The following is a 21,317-nucleotide window of genomic DNA, read 5'->3' as shown; positions in this document are numbered from 1 at the left end:
ATAACTTGCTGTAAATCCACAATAGAATGACCCTGTGCATATGTTTATGCTGCCACAAAACATTTCCGACATTTGCCTCCCCTTATATGGATGATCATATATAAAACAAGAACCTAAATAAATTTAATGAGTGCATTATTTATTCATTATATCATTCGTACATAAAGTAGAACAAGTTTTTTTTTTTTTTTTTTTTTTTTTTTTTTTTTTTAAAGTAGAACAAGTTTTGGGATATTTTTCTGCTTTCTTACATCATCAATGTGCGACGCATCGTGTATACCTGAAGGACGCTGTTGAGAGGACCGAAATGGAACATCTATAAAGGTTTAGTTATGACATTATTATTATTATTATTATTATTATTATGTCTTTGGCCGCTTTTCGCTTCTAGATTAGCGGTTAGTTTATTTTCAGAAAACGCTCAATGAAGTTATTCAGCTCCATTTCGAAGCTTTATTTATCAGCTAAAGGCTATGCTAAAGTTAGCATTGTTGCACAAATAGAAACAGTTTTGTTAGAAATAGTTTATTAGTTTGCCATTCAGGCTGCTTTTGGCTTGTTATAGGTTTGTTCAGAAGCTTAGCGTGTTACTTCTGCCGCGTATTTTGTTGTGTCTCTGCACGAATGCATGTTTACATGATGTAAACTCATGTTAGGACTAAAGGTGCTTTCAACAAAGTCGTTTACAGCTCTCAACTTCCCGCTAGGGATCAGGATGATCTGGACCATTTTTAGTGTCATTTTAGTAGACTTTCAATGTATTATTTTGCATAGTTTTCCTGGGGAGAATGGTATTTTGATTCTAGTTAACCATTGATTCTTTGTACTCCTTTTTTTCTGTCCCCAGAACACAGTGATAATAAGTTTTATGCTTGCTTGCACTGTTGTTGGCAGTTTTTGTTTCATTTATATTTTACAGACATGTTACTTTGATTTCAAAATCAAATCAGTTTTATGAAGCTTTAGTTCTATACTGATAGACTAAGTCTGGTGAAGTGGGTTGAGAGCCTGCATTTTTTTTTTACGGCAATATTAGGAATTTTTTTTTTTAAGAATGCAGCAGTTATTGCACCTGGAAAAGTCGGCGATACAGCATGCAGTGTACCTGCCAAGAGTCTTCTCCCCCTGACTCCCAGAGACTTGTTTTAAGCACCTCAGCCATAATAGAAGAATAGTCATAATACAGATACGGTCTTTAGCTAGTCAGGGCAATGATTTGATGTTTAGTCGGAAATTGGTATATCAAAACACAAAGTGGTATATCAACAAAAGACAGGAGGATGAACCTGAGCAGGGCACATCCTGCTTTATACACATGAGGAAAACATAAATTTTTTTTTCTTCCCTACAGACCCCTCCTTTTTTGATTGAGATCAACACTGCCACTACCAATACATTCACTAGAAACAATAATCAATTAACATAAGCTAATTACGTAATTAAACCCAAGTTAACAATTTAACATAAGTGCATGTAGTCCGTTAAAAAAAAAAAAAAAAAAAAGAATCGTTCAATGCAAAAGTGAGGTAAGCAAACACAAAGTCATATAAAAGTACAGAAAAACATCAAAGAGTGGTTCTCTGCATCATTTTATAGTTATCTCTCTCTCACAAACACACACACACACACACACACACACCTCCAAGGTAAATAAACACACACACACACACACACACACCTCCAAGGTAAATAAACACCACTCCACCAGGCTAACATAATAATGTGTTACATCTTACCAGTATCGCTATTTATATAAATATGTACCTCAAAGACACTGAGCCAAGACACAGGCCAAACGTCTCCGCTGCTTTTCGCCAATTCAGCAATGGAGTAAAAGAACGGGTCCCTTCTTACCCTAGTGTGACAATGAAAAAGTAAAGGGATTACAATGAGTTCACAATGACAGTGAGATTACAATCAGATGATGAAACATCATTTGACACTTCATCATGTTAAATTACACTACATTGAAATACATCATTACTCATATAAGTTAATACTTTATTACACACAAGATTAAAAAGATATGCAATTCAACATTTCTTCTTCAATTTCGGTCATAAACAAACACAATGCAACTTCCACTTGTCCGAGTCCTCTTCATCCTCATCCCAGCTGGGATGAAACGTTAATTCTCTTCTTCTGTTTGTGTAGTGTGTATGCTTTCCTGCGCGGCTCTGCTGCTAATCACCGAGTTCAGAAAAAAACCTCAATAAAAATGTTTAGTTTCAGGTCCAGTATCACCCATATCTGATATCTGTCTGGACTCCATGGACAACGATAGCCGGCACATGTCTGTTTGAGACAGACGTTCTCGTGGAGACTGACAGCTCTCTGATCTAAACCAACCTAATGCAGGACTTAAATTTAATTATAACTTGCAGTTTATGGTAAACAATTGTTATTGTAAAGTTATTGAATAAATATATTTATTAAACCAATTGAACTGATACAGGAGGAAATATAATTTTCAACAGAGGTTTTCAACATAAAGAGCTGAAGTCTGCTTCTGCTCTTTCTAGCCCTGCCAGGAGGACGCTGTCATGGAGATGTCATTCCTAGCTAGAGCTCTGCGCTCGCTCACTCTCTCCCAGCCTGCTGCTCTTTCTCTACAGGTACACATCTGCCATCACACTGGGCTGCTGCAGCCTGTAACAACATTTATACACTTGCTCATTTTGAACTGATAAAGTATATAAAGGATGCTGGGTGAGGAATACCACCCAGCTAAAGAGCAATCGGGAATGCAACATTGTTTTACCCAAGTTTGTTTTGTATGCAGTGCAGTTATTTTTCTACATTAATGTTAAGTGAGGAATTTAATAGAAATGGCCTCTGTATAAAAATAGTCATGATTTCTTACATTTCATGCCCCCTGCGGGTTCGGGGATGACTGGAGAATAGGCCCACTGTATTCCCTGCGTGTCGTAAGAGGCAACTAAAAGGGACGGTTTGTTTGCTGTGGACTGTGACCCGTGTCGGTGGAGAAAGGGGTCCTGATGATTGAGTGGATGGTGCGGCTGCGGGCCTCCTGAAGCAACACATCGTTTTGGCCATGGATTCGCTTAGTCGGGAGGTTTACATGGGCCTGGTATAAACCAATCGGCTGGTGGTGTCTAGCCCTAGGATACCATTTAAATTTCCTATATGCTCGGTCTGGCATGTTTTTGTCTTTGTGGGGTTTTTATGTTGTCGCTTGGCTTTCTAACGTATGATGCCGGGGCTTGAGTGCTCCTGGGTGCCCTCGAATCAGTAGTTTCGTTTTTGGGTTATTGTGGGAGCCGTGTTGGCTAGAATGCTTATGAGTTCATACCCTGTACATCGTGCAGGGGAACAGTATAGCCAACATAGCAGGGATTTTAATTGCGGGTTTTACTTTACCGGTAATTTTTCTTAGGCTTTAGACGTAGGGTTCGGTAGGGGATTCAGGGGTTTCCAATTTTTTTTCTGGCAGGGAATTCAATTTTGGTGTGGTGTTGGTAGTGTTGCCACTATCTTATCAATCCCTTTTGTGTGGTATCCTGGCAGGTGACTGCTTAATCAGGTCAATCGGGGTGGATTGTGTCTGCCCCGAGTATATCACTGCTGTATCTCTGTCGTCAGTGGTGCGCCTCATATATATGACGTCCCCTTGTTGGGCTCCATGGTGGGTGGGGAGCACCGGTGATGAATTTTGATTGTTTTACTATGGCTAATACACATAAGACAAACAAGAGACTTTGTAATGATTCAAATGATGAGAACGCTGATTCTGTGCATTTCCCGCACTTTTTGGTCATCCAAAGTAGTGACCCGAATTTGCCACTCAAATTGTCCCCTTTTGCCATCAACAAGGGCATACAGGGGATAATTGGTCCTGCCAAATCGGTAAAACGACTTAGATCGGGAGATGTTCTGATCGAGGTTGACCAACCTGGTCAGGCCAAAACTCTCCTCAAGGTTCGGACGTTTGTCAATCTTACTGTCAAAGTCACTCCGCACAGGATGCTGAACTCGTGTAAAGGAGTGATCCATTGCACTGAGCTTAGGGATTGTGGTGTCGAGGATATCCTCGAGGAGTTGGCCGACCAGGGTGTTACTGATGTCTATCACGTTGCGATCAAACAGGATGGTGTTGAAAAACTGACAAATACCTTGTTTTTAACCTTTCACAGATCTAGTCTCCCGCAATTTATTGATGTTGGATACTTGCGTGTCAGGGTTAGCCCATATATCCCTAACTCCGTTCGCTGTTTTAAATGTCAGAAGTTTGGCCATTTCAGACCTTCTTGTCAAAGCGCTGAGTGTTGCGATGCCTGTGGCAAGTGTGACCATAATTCTCAGGGATGAGATTTTTGACAGTCCTGGGGGTCGAGTTTGTGAAACGTCCAAATCCATCCATCCATTTTCTTCCGCTTTATCCGGAGTCGGGTCACGGGGGCAGCAGCTCAAGCAAAGCCGCCCAGACCTCCCGATCCACACACACACACACCCCCAGCTCCTCCGGGGGAACCCCAAGGCGTTCCCAAGCCAGCCGAGAGATGTAATCCTTCCAGCGTGTCCTGGGTCTTCCCCGGGGCCTCCTCCCAATGGGACGTGCCCGGAACACCTCTCCAGCGAGGCGTCCAGGGGGCATCCGGAAAAGATGCCCGAGCCACCTCAACTGACTCCTTTCGATGTGGAGGAGCAGCGGCTCGACTCAGAGAGCCTCCCGAGTGACCGAGCTCCTCACCCTATCTCTAAGGGAGCGCCCAGCCACCCTGCGGAGGAAACTCATCTCGGCCGCTTGTACCCGCGATATCGTTCTGTCATGAGCCAAATCTCATGACCATAGGTAAGGATCGGAACGTAGATCGATCGGTAAATCGAGAGCTTTGCCCCCCTACTCAGCTCTCTCTTCACCACGACGGTCCGATACAGCGACCGCATCACTGCAGACGCTGCACCGATCCATCTATCGATCTCACGCTCCATCTGTCCCTCACTTGTGAACAAGACCCCGAGATACTTAAACTCCTCCACTTGAGGCAAGGACACTCCACCGACCTGAAGAGGGCAAAGCACCTTTTTCCGGTCGAGAACCATGGCCTCGGATTTGGAGGTGCTGATTTTCATCCCGGACGCCTCACACTCGGCTGCAAACCGCCCCAGTGCACGCTGAAGGTCCTGATTTGACGAAGCCAACAGAACCACATCGTCCGCAAACAGCAGAGATGAGATTCTGTGGTTCCCAAACCAGACCCCCTCTACACCCTGGCTGTGCCTAGAAATTCTGTCCATAAAAATAATGAACAGAACCGGTGACAAAGGGCAGCCCTGGCGGAGGCCAACGTGCACTGGAAACAGGTTTGACTTACTACCGGCAATGCGAACCAAGCTCCTGCTGCGGTCGTACAGGGACCGGATAGCCCTTAGCAAAGGACCCCGGACCCCGTACTCCCGGAGCACTCCCCACAGGGTGCCCCGAGGGACACGGTCGAACGCCTTCTCCAGATCCACAGAACACATGTGGACTGGTTGGGCGAACTCCCTCAAGCACCCGATGGAGCGTGTAGAGCTAGTCCAGTGTGCTGCGACCAGGATGAAAACCACACTGCTCCTCCTGAATCCGAGGTTCGACCATCGGTCGAATTCTCCTCTCCAGTACTCTGGAATAGACCTTACCGGGGAGGCTGAGGAGTGTGATCCCCCTATAGTTGGAACACACCCTCCGGTCCCCCTTCTTAAACAGAGGGACCACCACCCCGGTCTGCCAATCCAGAGGCACTGTCCCTGATCGCCACGCGATGTTGCAGAGTCGTGTCAGCCAAGATAGTCCCACAACATCCAGAGACTTAAGGTACTCAGGACGGATTTCATCCACCCCAGGAGCCTTGCCACCGAGGAGCTTTCTAACCACCTCGGTGACTTCTGCCTGGGTAATGGATGATCCCGCCTCTGGGTCCCCAGTCTCTGCTTCCTCTTCGGAAGACGTGACGATGGGATTGAGGAGATCCTCGAAGTACTCCTTCCACTGCCCAACAACATCCCCAGTCAGGGTCAACAGCTCCCCACCCGCACCGTAAACAGTGCCGGTGGAGAGCTGCTTCCACCTCCAGAGGCGTCGGACGGTTTGCCAGAATCTCTTCGAGGCTGACCGATAGTCCTCCTCCATAGCCTCCCCGAACTCCTCCCAGACCCGAGTTTTTGCCTCTGCGACCACACGGGCTGCGGCACGCTTGGCCTGCCGGTACCTGTCAGCTGCCTCTGGGCTCCCACATACCAACAAAGATAAGTAGGACTCCTTCTTCAGCTTGACGGCATCCCTTACTTCCGGTGTCCACCACCGGGTTCGGGGATTGCCGCCGCGACAGGCACCAGAGACCTTGCGACCACAGCTACGAGCGGCCGCATCAACAATGGAGGTGGAGAACATGGTCCACTCGGACTCCATGTCTCCAACCTACCCCGGGATCTGGGAGAAGCTCTCCCGGAGGTGGGAGTTGAAGACCTCCCTGACAGAGGGCTCCGCCAGTCGTTCCCAGCAGACCCTCACGATACGTTTGGGCCTGCCAGGTCTGACTGGCTTCCTCCCCTCCCAGCGGATCCAACTCACCACCAGGTGGTGATCGGTTGACAGCTCTGCCCCTCTCTTTACCCGAGTGTCCGAGACACGTGGCCGAAGGTCAGATGATACGACTACAAAGTCGATCGACTTCCGGCTCAGGGTGTCCTGGTGCCACGTGCACTTATGGACACCCTTGTGCTCGAACATGGTGTTCGTGATGGACAAACTGTGACTAGCACAGAAGTCCAACAACTGAACACCACTCGGGTTCAGATCGGGGAGGCCGTGCTTCCCGATCACCCCCCTCCAGGTCTCACTGTCGCCACCCACGTGGGCGTTGGAATCCCCCAGGAGAACAATGGAGTCCCCAGTCGGCGCGCTATCGAGTACCCATCCCAGGGACTCCAGGAAGGTCGGGTACTCTGCACTGCCGCTCGGCCCATAGGCCGAGACAACGGTGAGAGACCTGTCCCCGACCCGAAGGCGTAGGGACGCGACCCTCTCGTTCACCGAAGTGAACTCCAACACATGGCGACTGAGCTGGGGAGCAATAAGCAATGCAACCCCAGCTCTCCGCCTCTTCCCGTGGGCAACGCCAGAAAAATGAAGTGTCCAGCCCCTCTCCAGGACTTGGGTACCAGAGCCTATGCTGTGCGTGGAGGTGAGCCCGACTATCTCTAGTCGGTATCTCTCAACCTCCTGCACAAGCTCAGGCTCCTTGCCCCCCAGCGAGGTGACATTCCATATTCCAACAGCCAGGGGCTGTGAGCATGGACCGGGCCGCCGGGCCACCCGCCCTCGACCTCCACCCAATCCTCTCTGCACCCGACCCCCATGGCCAGGGAGAGAGCGGGTTTATTTTATTTTAAGGAGTCTGATAGAGGAGAGAGAGCGGGTTTATTTTATTTTATTTTACGGAGTCTGATAGAGGAGAGAGCGCGGGTTTATTTTAAAGGAGACTCAGACTCCTGAAAATAAAAAACTCAGAGCAAGCACGCGAGAGAGCACTTTTATGAAACGATGCGACACAGTGAAACAGTCCTCATATATAATTAGTCCAGTAAGGTCAGTTCAGTCCAGTATGGTCCGGTCCAGTATGGTCTGACAGTTCAATGGACATAGAACATTGGATTATACATGTACATGTATTTGAGGATATACTCGTACATGTACATGTATGTTTGTTGACAAGTGTGCCATGCTGAAAGTGGAGAATGCTGAAAATCAAGTAAATCTAGTTATGAAAAAATATTTTGGTCACAAAAATACACATGTACAGTAGATGGTCTTAGTAAGGGTTTACAGTTTGAATTATAGATATGAACACCTGGCATTTATAGTAGTTTTTAATATCATTTTAGTGCAATTTACATGTTTTAAAACAGCAAAAATGCTTTGGCTCCACCATGGACCCTGGCTTATTTTCCTCTGAAAATCGAATTTGCCAGTTTCATCCCTGAATTATGCCAACTGTCAGGGTCCTGTGCGATGTGTAAATTGCTCTGGCGATCAGGCTGCCTATTCCCGTACGTGCCCAAAATGGATTGAGGAAAAACAAATCCAAGAACTCAAAGTTCTGGGTAACTTGTCTTACCCCTGACGCACGTAAGTGTATGATGCCCAACATGTACAAAATACTTCGTATGCAACTAAGGCGACTGACGTAACTAAACCAAACGTGGCTAGCCAACAGTCTACTTTGACACAGCCGAAGAAGACAGTGAGTATCCAAACGGATTTAACTTGGGTAAGAGGCGGTGCTCCTGCATTGCGTGAAACTATTAAATCGACTACTACTGATGGAACGAAACTTCTGCATAAGAAACGGGCCCACCAGAAAACTGCGACTAAGGATGATCGCCGCAGTCGAAGTTTAACACGGGAACCTGTTCAATATTATTCTGGTGGTAGTCACCCGACCAAAAAGTCAGTTATGGGTAAAAGCAAAGCTCAACCCCATGCATCAAAATTTACATCTTCAGAATCACTGTTGCCCAAGAATAAATTTGATGTTTTACAAGTTGAGGGAGGTGTGGATATGGATATTTCCCCTGTTCCTCGTCCTCCCTCGAAAAGTCCGGTTGTTCCGAGATCAAGTGATACCTAACTGTATCCAGGTAAAGAAAAGCTGTTGTACAAGGGAACTGTTGAGGGCTTAAGACTAATTTTGAAGGACGTAAGTGTCTTTTCATTGATCATAATCCATATGCCATTTGTTTACATGACACCTTTTTTACGGGACTCTGATAATGTTTAGTTTGGTGGTTATGTTATGTTTACTGAAACAAGTGCTTCTTTGGCAGACGGCAGACCTGTTGGGGGTTCCTCTGTGTTGCTTAGGAACGGTATTTCGCATGTAGCTGGTGAATGTTAAGAAACTGTTTGACACTTTTGTGTTGGTACAGTCGTTAATTTCTTATCAATCAATCAATCCATACATTTCATTTTAGTATTACACTTTACAGAAAGCATCTCAAAGTAATCTTGCAGCACTGTCCAAAAGGAACACTGTGTAACTCTGCTGATGCTCCAGCGCCAGTAAGAGCTCTTATGGACTTGTTAGTCCATTCAGCTTCTCCTTTTTTTCCCACTCGGGATCACCACAGAAAGACATGAGATGTTGTATGTTGATTTGGTAAAAGTTTTACACTGGATGCTCTTCCTGCTGCAGCTCCACATTACATGGAGAATGAGCAAGGGTGGTTTTGAACTGGGAATTAAGTGCATTAACTGGTTGGTCACCACACCTGCCTTGGAGTAAAAGTGCTCTCATGGTCTGCTGTTAAGTGCAGACAGGGGCCCTCAGAAGAGGAGCACCAGTGACTTCTCTGTGACAAGCAAAGACTTAGAATCGGCATAGGGGGAAAGAAAAACAAAACATCGTTATTGACTTTATTGTCTGCTGCTAGAACTAATTGTCTGTTTTAATTTTTCAGTGGTTACATTATTTTAGTGTCTACCTATCCTTTAATCCACTTAACATTGTGAATCTACCTGAGTTTGTGAAATTTTGATTAAAAATGTTTTCTTTAAAAAATACAAAGTGGCTTGATTTTTATGCTATACAGAAAACAAACAAAAGACATAGATTCCCAAACTCGTGATGATATTTATTGATATAGTGTTCATTCTGTGGTACAAATATTTTCATATGCAACATTACAGAGAAACTCCTCAACTTTCTGTCATTGACAAATGCTGAGAAATGTGAGTGGGTGTAGCTTAGTTGGTAGACTGCTCATTTAAAGAAAGGAGTGGGGGATTGATCCCTGTCTGCTATCCTCTGTGTGTCCCCTTACCAAAAAATAGTACTGATAAGTATATAAAAAGTAAACTGGAAGTATACTTGAAACATACTTGCATGTACTACTTTTTGGTAAGGGTCGACATGTTCTTGAGCAAAACGCTGGACACCAACTTGTTCCCAGTGCGCAGGTCTGCACCTTACATGGAATCTGTTTGGTGTGTGAATGCGATTATAAGTCACTTTGAATAGAAGTGTAAATATTCTACATACAGTACAGAGGCACACAACAATTGTTAGTAAGTATGCAATAATTAACAATACAAATTAATTGTAAGTTGTGACATCACAAATGAGAGTCTGCTGGGAATCATGTTTATTTTGAATTTGGAAGTGAAAAATGTTAAACTCAGTTGCATGATCAATCAATCAATCAATTTTTTTTATATAGCGCCAAATCACAACAAACAGTTGCCCCAAGGCGCTTTATATTGTAAGGCAAGGCCATACAATAATTATGTAAAACCCCAACGGTCAAAACGACCCCCTGTGAGCAAGCACTTGGCTACAGTGGGAAGGAAAAACTCCCTTTTAACAGGAAGAAACCTCCAGCAGAACCAGGCTCAGGGAGGGGCAGTCTTCTGCTGGGACTGGTTGGGGCTGAGGGAGAGAACCAGGAAAAAGACATGCTGTGGAGGGGAGCAGAGATCGATCACTAAGCAGAGTGGTGCATACAGAGCAAAAAGAGAAAGAAACAGTGCATCATGGGAACCCCCCAGCAGTCTACGTCTATAGCAGCATAACTAAGGGATGGTTCAGGGTCACCTGATCCAGCCCTAACTATAAGCTTTAGCAAAAAGGAAAGTTTTAAGCCTAATCTTAAAAGTAGAGAGGGTGTCTGTCTCCCTGATCTGAATTGGGAGCTGGTTCCACAGGAGAGGAGCCTGAAAGCTGAAGGCTCTGCCTCCCATTCTACTCTTACAAACCCTAGGAACTACAAGTAAGCCTGCAGTCTGAGAGCGAAGCGCTCTATTGGGGTGATATGGTACTACGAGGTCCCTAAGATAAGATGGGACCTGATTATTCAAAACCTTATAAGTAAGAAGAAGAATTTTAAATTCTATTCTAGAATTAACAGGAAGCCAATGAAGAGAGGCCAATATGGGTGAGATATGCTCTCTCCTTCTAGTCCCCGTCAGTACTCTAGCTGCAGCATTTTGAATTAACTGAAGGCTTTTTAGGGAACTTTTAGGACAACCTGATAATAATGAATTACAATAGTCCAGCCTAGAGGAAATAAATGCATGAATTAGTTTTTCAGCATCACTCTGAGACAAGACCTTTCTGATTTTAGAGATATTGCGTAAATGCAAAAAAGCAGTCCTACATATTTGTTTAATATGCGCTTTGAATGACATATCCTGATCAAAAATGACTCCAAGATTTCTCACAGTATTACTAGAGGTCAGGGTAATGCCATCCAGAGTAAGGATCTGGTTAGACACCATGTTTCTAAGATTTGTGGGGCCAAGTACAATAACTTCAGTTTTATCTGAGTTTAAAAGCAGGAAATTAGAGGTCATCCATGTCTTTATGTCTGTAAGACAATCCTGCAGTTTAGCTAATTGGTGTGTGTCCTCTGGCTTCATGGATAGATAAAGCTGGGTATCATCTGCGTAACAATGAAAATTTAAGCAATACCGTCTAATAATACTGCCTAAGGGAAGCATGTATAAAGTGAATAAAATTGGTCCTAGCACAGAACCTTGTGGAACTCCACAATTAACTTTAGTCTGTGAAGAAGATTCCCCATTTACATGAACAAATTGTAATCTATTAGACAAATATGATTCAAACCACCGCAGCGCAGTGCCTTTAATACCTATGGCATGCTCTAATCTCTGTAATAAAATTTTATGGTCAACAGTATCAAAAGCAGCACTGAGGTCTAACAGAACAAGCACAGAGATGAGTCCACTGTCCGAGGCCATAAGAAGATCATTTGTAACATTCACTAATGCTGTTTCTGTACTATGATGAATTCTAAAACCTGACAAACTCTTCAAATAGACCATTCCTCTGCAGATGATCAGTTAGCTGTTTTACAACTACCCTTTCAAGAATTTTTGAGAGAAAAGGAAGGTTGGAGATTGGCCTATAATTAGCTAAGATAGCTGGGTCAAGTGATGGCTTTTTAAGTAATGGTTTAATTACTGCCACCTTAAAAGCCTGTGGTACATAGCCAACTAACAAAGATAGATTGATCATATTTAAGATCGAAGCATTAAATAATGGTAGGGCTTCCTTGAGCAGCCTGGTAGGAATGGGGTCTAATAAACATGTTGATGGTTTGGATGAAGTAACTAATGAAAATAACTCAGACAGAACAATCGGAGAGAAAGAGTCTAACCAAATACCGGCATCACTGAAAGCAGCCAAAGATAACGATACGTCTTTGGGATGGTTATGAGTAATTTTTTCTCTAATAGTTAAAATTTTGTTAGCAAAGAAAGTCATGAAGTCATTACTAGTTAAAGTTAATGGAATACTCAGCTCAATAGAGCTCTGACTCTTTGTCAGCCTGGCTACAGTGCTGAAAAGAAACCTGGGGTTGTTCTTATTTTCTTCAATTAGTGATGAGTAGAAAGATGTCCTAGCTTTACGGAGGGCTTTTTTTATAGAGCAACAGACTCTTTTTCCAGGCTAAGTGAAGATCTTCTAAATTAGTGAGACCCCATTTCCTCTCCAACTTACGGGTTATCTGCTTTAAGCTACGAGTTTGTGAGTTATACCACGGAGTCAGACACTTCTGATTTAAAGCTCTCTTTTTCAGAGGAGCTACAGCATCCAAAGTTGTCTTCAATGAGGATGTAAAACTATTGACGAGATACTCTATCTCACTTACAGAGTTTAGGTAGCTACTCTGCACTGTGTTGGTATATGGCATTAGAGAACATAAAGAAGGAATCATATCCTTAAACCTAGTTACAGCGCTTTCTGAAAGACTTCTAGTGTAATGAAACTTATTCCCCACTGCTGGGTAGTCCATCAGAGTAAATGTAAATGTTATTAAGAAATGATCAGACAGAAGGGAGTTTTCAGGGAATACTGTTAAGTCTTCTATTTCCATACCATAAGTCAGAACTAGATCTAAGATATGATTAAAGTGGTGGGTGGACTCATTTACTTTTTGAGCAAAGCCAATAGAGTCTAATAATAGATCACGTTTCAAATAAGTTATAATGCTGTTTGTGTTTACAGGCAGTTGCTCAGACTCAGCTGGGTACTCAAGCATGTGTGCCACCTGCAGGTCTGCTCAGGTCAGTACAACAGTGCAGAGGTTTCTTCACCACAGCCTCCTTGGACCGCATGTGGACGATTGGGAAGAAAAGAGAAAAATATACTATCAGACCTATTGGAGTGAAAAAGACAGGAGGCCGAGATGAGACAGGTGAAGAGAAGATGTTTCATGATGTGTTAGTTTTGATAACTGCAGTGACAATAACTGGTGTGTGGGCAGTAAGTGTTCAAACCTGTGTCTGCCTTACAGGAAGGATAGTGACACATGGCCTTGGTGGTGGTCATAAAAAAAGATACCGTATGATAGACTTCCAACGCCTTCGATATGAACCTGGCAGAGAGGACAAGCCTTTTGATGAGAAGGTGCTTCTTGTCCGATATGACCCATGCAGGTGAGATCAGACCCTTGTAAATGCAACTTCCGCTGCACGTAACACAGCTTGTGTCCAAAGATTGTTGAGCACACAGGTGACCTTTTTGTTCTCTTCCATGTATAGGAGTGCTGACATTGCCCTGGTAGCTGGAGGCAGCAGAAAACGGTGGATTATTGCAACAGAGAACATGAAGGTTGGAGACATCATCAAAACATCTGGAGTTATTGGACGGATGGCAGGTGTGATATCCAGACTCCTTCCTGGTTTGACGTTATATGAAGCTGCTTGAATTGTAGCAGCTAGAGAAAAATAACCTGTGATTGTTAGTTTTCTCAATAAAATATCACACTTACGCCAACATCCAAAATGCTCCAACTGGCACAGAAATATTTCTGGCTCTGCCCCTTTTTGCAGAGACAGGACACTGCAGTGGTTTCTATTGCGGACAACCTTTTCACCAAGTGTTACCGAAAATGGTTCCTTCTCAGAGGATTCCTTGCTGGCTCTAAAACCTGGAAAGGGGATATAAAATTACACCCTGTCAGTGTGCGCACCTGTATGTACATCCATCAGACTCTCTTTTGTAAAGGATAATTTGACCAAAACTGTTTTTAACTAAATTTCAACTTGATATATTCTGCAACCCCAAATCTGACAATGCTGGGTCGGTATGGAAAATACTAAATGAACAAAACAAAACAGTTCACTTAAGACATAAAATTGTAAATAAAATACAAATAAAATAATTAAAAGCCACAAAACATGAGTAAAAATAACCATACAATAAAAAGCAATAAGATAAAATCAAATCAATGAAGTCAACATCTTACAAGGTGTCAAAGTCCAAGGACAAGAGATGAGCTTTCAGAAGAGATTTAAAATCAAACAGAGATGAGGCCTGTATCCAGCAGGCTGTGTTTATTAACTATGTCTGCCAATGTCTTCTGTTCTCATTTTATTTGTTTATTTTTTTTAGGATCCCCATAAGGTTGTGTCTAAGCAGTTGCTAATCTTCCTGGGGTCCTTAATCAAAATAAAATCTCACTCCTATTTTCCATTGTATTTGGCTTATTCAGTCTCACTTGAAGGTGTGCGAGTTTCTTCATCTTAGCACACGAAGCGTCTGAGTGCCTTTTGACCCTCGAACAGTTTCCCAACATGTCACTGCTTGACTATTTTAAGTCACATGGGTCAAAATTGTTTTCAGACAAGGAGAGTTTTTGATCTTATTTTGAATCTTTTATTTAAAACCCAGGGAATAAAATGTTAGTGGTTGTGAAGAAAATATTTTTTATAATGGTAGAAAATTGAAAGGGGCTTCTACTCAAAGCCTATTTGTGCTCATGTGGGACTGTTATTCTAAAACTGAGGTGTGGTCAGGCGCAGAGTTGGCGACTTCATATCATCTGGTGTCAGAAATCATTTTTAACCAAAGAAATACCTGGTTTAAAGTCAGGCACAATTCATTTCTGGCAAACAGAGTTGCTTGAGATATGCTAAAGCACATTTGGACAAGCCAGCTTCATTTTGGAATAAGGTGCTGTGGACTGATGAAACTAAAATTATTTGGACATAATAAGGGGCGGTATTCATGGCAGAAAAAGAACACAGCAATCCAAGAAAAATACTTGCTACCTACAGTAAAATTTGGAGGTGGTTCCATCATGCTGTGTGGCTGTGTGGCCAGTGCAGGTACTGGGAATCTTGTTAAAGTTGAGGGTCACATGGATTCCAGTCAATATCAGCAGATTCTTGAGATCAATGTTCATGAATCAGTAACAAAGTTGAAGTTGTGCCGGGGCTGCAGCTTTCAACAAGACAACAGCCCTAAACACTGCTCAAAATCTACTAAGGTAATCATGCAGAGGAACAAGTACAGCGTTCTGGAATGGCCATTTTAGTCACCAGACTTGAATGTTATTGAAAATCTGTGGTGTGATTTTAAGGGGGTTGTCCATGTTCGGAAACTAACAAACCTGACTGAACTGGAGATGTTTTGTAAAAAAAGAATGGTACAAAAAACCTTCAACCAGAATCCAGACTCTCATTGGAAGCAACAGGAAGTATTTGGAGGTTATTTCTGCAAAAGGAGGATCTACTAAATATTTATGTATTTTTTCTGTTGGGGTGCCCAAATTTATGCACCTGCCTAATTTTGTTTAAACAATTATTGCACACTTTATGTAATGCCTATAAACTTCATTTCACTTCTCAAATATCACCGTGTTTGTCTGCTATATGATATATTTAACTGAAATTGATGATCCAAACAACCAATGATTTATAAAGGAAAATCATGGAAATCAATCAGGGCTGCCCGAACTTTTACATACAACTGTACAATATCACATCATAGGCACGAGAATGGTAAATGGACTGCATTTATATAGCGCTTTTCCATCTGCATCAGACGCTCAAAGCACAATTATGCCTGACATTCATCCATTCGCACAAACACACACACGGATGGCAGGGTGCTGCCATACAAGGTGCTCACAACACACTGGGAGGAACTTGGGGATTAAGCGCCTTGCCCAAAGGCCTTTAGTGATTTTTCTGGTCAGACTGGGATTTGAACCGAGGATCCTCTGGTCTCAAGCCCAGTGCTTAACCCCTTGACCATCACCTCTCTCCGAGAAGCTGAATTTAGCTCAAAATTAACAATGAAATCAAACCAGTGACTAATGGAAGAAAAAAAAAAATTGTGTACTCATATGTGCCATATACCAAATTGTGTGCTTTCCTTAAAAACTGTCACTTTGCAGTACACTCTCTTAATACCAACAAACTAGAATGTGGTTTACTCAGTCTTAAAAGGTGATGACAGGTACTGCTCTGATTGGTTGAATTTAGAAGCCCTCTCCCTGGCTGCAACACACCCATGATTAATATGAAGATGTAATCCTGCCCCTCTGTGCACAGCATCCTGGTTTGCACATACTGTAGATTTAGCACCATGTAAATAGCACAGAGGTACCTCAGGGCTGAGCATCCCCTGCCAGGAGTAACTGAAGCAGTCATGTATAATGCAGACAAGGATAAATGCACACAAAGACAGGGTGGAGAACTGCACATGTTAAATGTTGGAAGGAATGGGACATACTATTATCAACAGTGAACTAATGTAGAGATTCCACAGTGTCTGAAGCGGCTCTGTTATATAAATCCACTGATGGCCCAAATGTTCATACGCTGAGGAAACATTGTGTAGGATGATGCATATCAATTTTGGAATGAATTTGATAAGTTATAGTGTTGAAAGAAAGCCATGAGGGGCGAACACACACAGGTGGAGCACGATTTGGTTACAGAGGAGTGCACTTGCTTGTTTTCCCAATTCGACAGTGTTCTTTTGTGAAGATTAGTTCTGTTCTTTTTCAATAGTATTCCTCAGAGAAACACTAACCTCCTTGGCAGAGGTTAAAAAAGTCTTTCACTGATTCCCAGAACTTAAGGTGAGATTGTTTTATCCAACCAACAATGTTTAAATGTTATCAAGTGGAGAAACGGTCTCATTTGAAAAGCTGGGGTGACAACTATAACTTGTGCAATTGATTATCATCAATGACATGATTTTCTGTCGATACTAGACAATGCTGGCTTGTGTATACACCATGTGGGTATGATTATTATTATTTTTTTATTTAATTTTGTAGTCGCAGCCAATGAAGGTGACTCATACCCCCTGGGAGCGCTTCCTGTCGGGACAGTTGTGCACAACCTGGAATTGCAGCCAGGAAAAGGATCACAGTTTATTCGTGCTGCAGGTAATGCCAATTTATTTTTAGAATTGTACACAATGAATTGTTACGTTTCTGTTTTTGACTCAAATGTTTTTTTTTATATTATTAGTAGGTAATATTATTACCTGTGAACAGTACTTTGTAGTGGTGCCAAAATATTGTTCAGGACATACAGCATTAGGATCTGAGTGTGTAAGTCTCCGTAACATTTATGTTGTTCATATAGTATTCTAATATTATGATTTATTTTAAGAGGGCCCCAAAGTCTTTTCTGTGAAGGGCCAAAAATGAATCTGGGCAGAGGGCAAAATAAATTTTAATGTTATGTCAAAGTACATTACATTATATATTTTACAAGATTAACAGTTGAAACCTTAGACTAAATTCCAGTATAATAAAAAGATTCTGCAATTTCCTTGCAGTATTTTATTAAAGTGAACATGGCAGAGATAACATATTTCAAAGGAAAGATGTCTTTGTGAACATGAACAGCTGTTTTGTGTACCTTTTGTAATGAAAAGTGAAAGTTACACTTAATTGAAAAAAATAACGAAAATGACAACACACGGAATAGAATAGTCTTTATTGTCATTAATGAAATTGGGGTGCCCCCACAGACCTTCTGTACACTATAAAAAACAAAACAAAAAAACCATCTTATACACCACAAAAAATTGTTTAAAGGTGAACTATGTACTATATATATATATATATATATATATATATATATAGTAAGTAAGTCCCTTCGGCTGCTCCCTTGTTTGCACTCAGCGTCGCCACAGCAAATCCAAGGTGGATCTGCATGTTCAACTGGCACAGGTTTTACGCCAGATGCCCTTCCTGACGCAACTCCACATTACATGGAGAAATATGGCAGGGGTGGGATCTGAATAAAGTACAGTTTAAAAAGTGGTTGTATACATTTAGGGCAGTGCTATTAAGGCGCTAAAGGTGGGTTGGGTTGTTTTTTTGTTCGGGGTAGGGGGTGGGTGGGGGTAAATTGGGTTGTTAGGTGTCTGTGGGAGGGTGTTTATGGGTGTAGGTCTGTGGGCGTTTGCAGTACGTATGGCCCAGGGGAAGAAGCTGTTGTCAACCTGCTGGTGTGAGACTTTGTTGACCTGTAGCATATCCCGAAGGGCAACAGGTCCTGTCTGTTCTTTTGTCTTATGAACAATCAAGGTGAGGTTGTTCTCTGAACACCAGAGTGACCGTTCCTCCACCTCAGCGCTGTACACTGTCTCATCCCCGTCGCAGATGACTCCAACCACTGTGGTATCATCTGCATATTTTATAATGTGGTTGGTTGCGTGGGTTGGAGAGCAGTCGTAGGTGTACAGGACGTGCGGTAGAGGGCTCAGAACAGAGATTTGAGGGGAACCAGTGCAGTGTGTGTGGGGGGGGGGGGTCTCACAGACTGTGGGTGGCTCATCAGAAAGTGTTTAATTCAGTTACAGGTGCAGAGGGGGATCTGTAACAATAAAGAAACTTTATTGATCCCACAGTGGGGAAAGTTCACTGTTACAACTCCAAAAGACAGAGGTAAAAAGGCAGTTTAAAAAAATAAAATGTATACAAAAGGTGACATTTCAACATGAAATTGTAACAGATTATATTTACAGCATTTAAATTACACATCAAAAATGTCCCTGACTGTCTAATGTGCATTTTGTGATGTGCAAATTAAATGTTTGACAGACCTTGCATGACAGTTTTCAATGACACCGTGATGGCAAACTTCATTAAAAGTCTAGTGGGTTTATTTTCTGAGCCCACAAGATGGCACTGTTCGGCCAAATATGGGGCGACCATCACAGAAACTCTACCGTGCCTCAGAGTTTCAACATGTAAACTTTTGCTCAGATATGAATTGCAGCAAGCCTGAAAAGACAGCTGTTAGAGTAGAATACTACCTCTTTTGCAGTAAACGTCATGCTGGGCAGTGCGACAGGCCAAATCAAAAGGAGGGTGGGCAAAACGTGGTCTGCAGGCCCCAAATTGAGCAACCTGAATTTATGCCATTGTAATAAAAAAATAATCAAAGGCCGTTGTGCCACGAGTGATTGTAAATGCTTTTATAATTTCTCCTGGCTATTGTATATTGTTGTGACAATTTCCTTAAATAGATTATTTGTATTACTACATTTTTCCTTGGAATGTCAGTGCATTTGGACCATTAATCACTCCTCAAATTAATAGGTTTGTACTGAAATGGTTGATAGTCTTTTGTTTTTAGGCACATGTGGCATGTTGCTCCGTAAAGTAAGTGGAACTGCTATTGTCCAGCTTCCATCAAAGCAGCAGGTCCAGGTGAGTCTCTCTGGATTTACATGTTGATTTTGAATCAATATTGATTTGTCCGCTGACAAAGATAATTATTTTGCCTGCAAGTAGATATTGAATTCATAGAAATTGCTGTCTGTCCATGAATCTTGTCAGACGAACCTGTCCTTAACTGTTTGGTGGCTTTCAATTAAAAGTCATGCTAGGGTACACTTTGTGCCCCTTTGAGCTGCAGCTGAAATTTCACAACTTGCTGTACTTAAGGGTGTTCTCATCTATGCTCACCATTGTTTTGACTTGTATATTTTTTATTTAATTTCTGTCATGTTGTAGAGAGTAGTTTTCACTGTGAGTTTAAGGGCATCGTTTTCGAAATTTTAATGTATAGAAGCCTTATTATGTATATGCTTATTTATGTATTTTGATATGATGGCATACAAAATTGAAACTTGAACTAAGAACAATTATTCTGGTCCATCTTCAAGAGGACGTGATTGGATCTTTGTTTTTGTTTTTAGTGTTTCATATTTAGTAATTACATTTACAGGGGGTGACCAGTTTCTTAATTTGGGTATTTATCACAAGATTTAAGACCGCTGATATATATATGACTAAGACACGTTTAAAGTTTTTTTTTTTTTTTTTTTTTTTTTTTTTTTTTAACTGGCTGCCCAAAATCAAGTAATCACTAACATGAAGATGTGTCCTTGGATTTTCAGTAACTGTAATGAGTATTTTTTTTTTTAAATTTTTATAAACTACTACCTGAAAGAAAAAAAAAAATCTGCTCTGCACTCAATGTTGACATGGACTCACAGGTACTGGAGACATGCATGGCAACGGTGGGACGTGTATCCAACACTGACCACAATAAACGGATCATCGGGAAAGCCGGTCGCAATCGTTGGCTTGGCTATCGTCCTTCAAGTGGCTTGTGGAAGAGGAAAGGAGGCTGGGCAGGACGCAAGATTAAACCGCTGCCTCCCATGAAGAGCTACGTCAACCTGCCCTCAGTCACAGCTCAGTCATGAATGTTGTTTGGACTGGACATTGCTTTTCTGAACTATTGAAGTGTGACATTAATCAGGCTTAGAATCTATTAAAGACAACAGTTAGACGTTTTTGCCTGTTCAGTGGTGACAAGTAGTGGTTTATTGAGGTTTTCATTTTACCCCGTGCCATTACATTAAATATCTGGTTAGCGTGTTTAGTATCTGGTTAGTGTTTGGGTTCTAAATCAACAATGTGCCGATCAAATCAAATTTTGTCCCAAGTGATGGACTCTCGACTTCAAAAAATGAAGCCCAGCTTGAAAAATGTCAATGTCTCATTTAAGTTGTATTTTTGTTTGTTAAGCAAATGTGAGAACTTCTCGGCTCAACATAACCTACCCAATAATGGGACAAGCTGTCACAAGTGCACACACTGTTTTTAACGGGCTACAACTTTGTACTGAATTACATCTGAGGATGACCACAAAGTGGGGACCCCCCCACCATTTTGTATGACACTTGTAGCACGGTGGTTCTGTAGTGTGGATACAGCACCGGCATGTGATCCTAGACTGTTTATATTGTAGTACAGCATTGCACTGTCGTCCCTCTTACAGTGAGACAGCATTACAACTCGGAATCAATGGATAAACTTGCGTGGGACCTCAGAAAAAGTGTGGTTACGGGAACCTGGTTCTGTATTAAGTTTTAAGACCAATCTATGCTGATAGAAATACTTTCTGAAGACCCGAGAGCCCTGAAACACTGATTCAAACTGTTCATAATGTGTTGCAGACATGAATGAGCAAAGCTCTTAAGCATCTCACCATGCCATTTAGGTCCTTCAGACTTTTTTTT

At 42.3% G+C, this 21,317-nt stretch overlaps 1 protein-coding gene across 1 annotated transcript; it reads left to right on the top strand.

The window, feature by feature from the left end:
* Positions 1 to 248: 248 nt before the first annotated feature.
* mrpl2 (mitochondrial ribosomal protein L2) lies at positions 249 to 20,673 on the top strand. The gene is made up of 8 exons (XM_034184563.1): positions 249 to 324; positions 2,523 to 2,615; positions 13,032 to 13,221; positions 13,321 to 13,462; positions 13,568 to 13,683; positions 17,101 to 17,211; positions 19,421 to 19,494; positions 20,286 to 20,673. The coding sequence occupies exons 2-8, from the start codon at positions 2,544 to 2,546 to the stop codon at positions 20,496 to 20,498; spliced, it is 918 nt and encodes a 305-aa protein (XP_034040454.1). The 5' UTR covers positions 249 to 324; positions 2,523 to 2,543; the 3' UTR covers positions 20,499 to 20,673.
* The last annotated feature ends 644 nt before the right edge of the window (positions 20,674 to 21,317 follow it).

This window comes from Thalassophryne amazonica, chromosome 13 (genome assembly GCF_902500255.1).
Source record: "Thalassophryne amazonica chromosome 13, fThaAma1.1, whole genome shotgun sequence".
NCBI lineage: Eukaryota > Metazoa > Chordata > Actinopteri > Batrachoidiformes > Batrachoididae > Thalassophryne > Thalassophryne amazonica.
The sequence above is the reverse complement of the archived record's forward strand: the minus strand, read 5'-3'. Positions and strand labels throughout refer to the sequence as shown.

What these genes read in the sequence shown, in the direction of transcription:
- mrpl2 (XM_034184563.1), top strand. Translation starts at nt 2,544, where the DNA reads ATGGAGATGTCATTCCTAGCTAGAGCTCTGCGCTCGCTCACTCTCTCC. An exon ending in CTGCTGCTCTTTCTCTACAG is followed by an intron (nt 2,616 to 13,031) that starts GTACACATCTGC and finishes TTGTGTTTACAG; the next exon opens with GCAGTTGCTCAGACTCAGCT. An exon ending in GTCCGATATGACCCATGCAG is followed by an intron (nt 13,463 to 13,567) that starts GTGAGATCAGAC and finishes TTCCATGTATAG; the next exon opens with GAGTGCTGACATTGCCCTGG.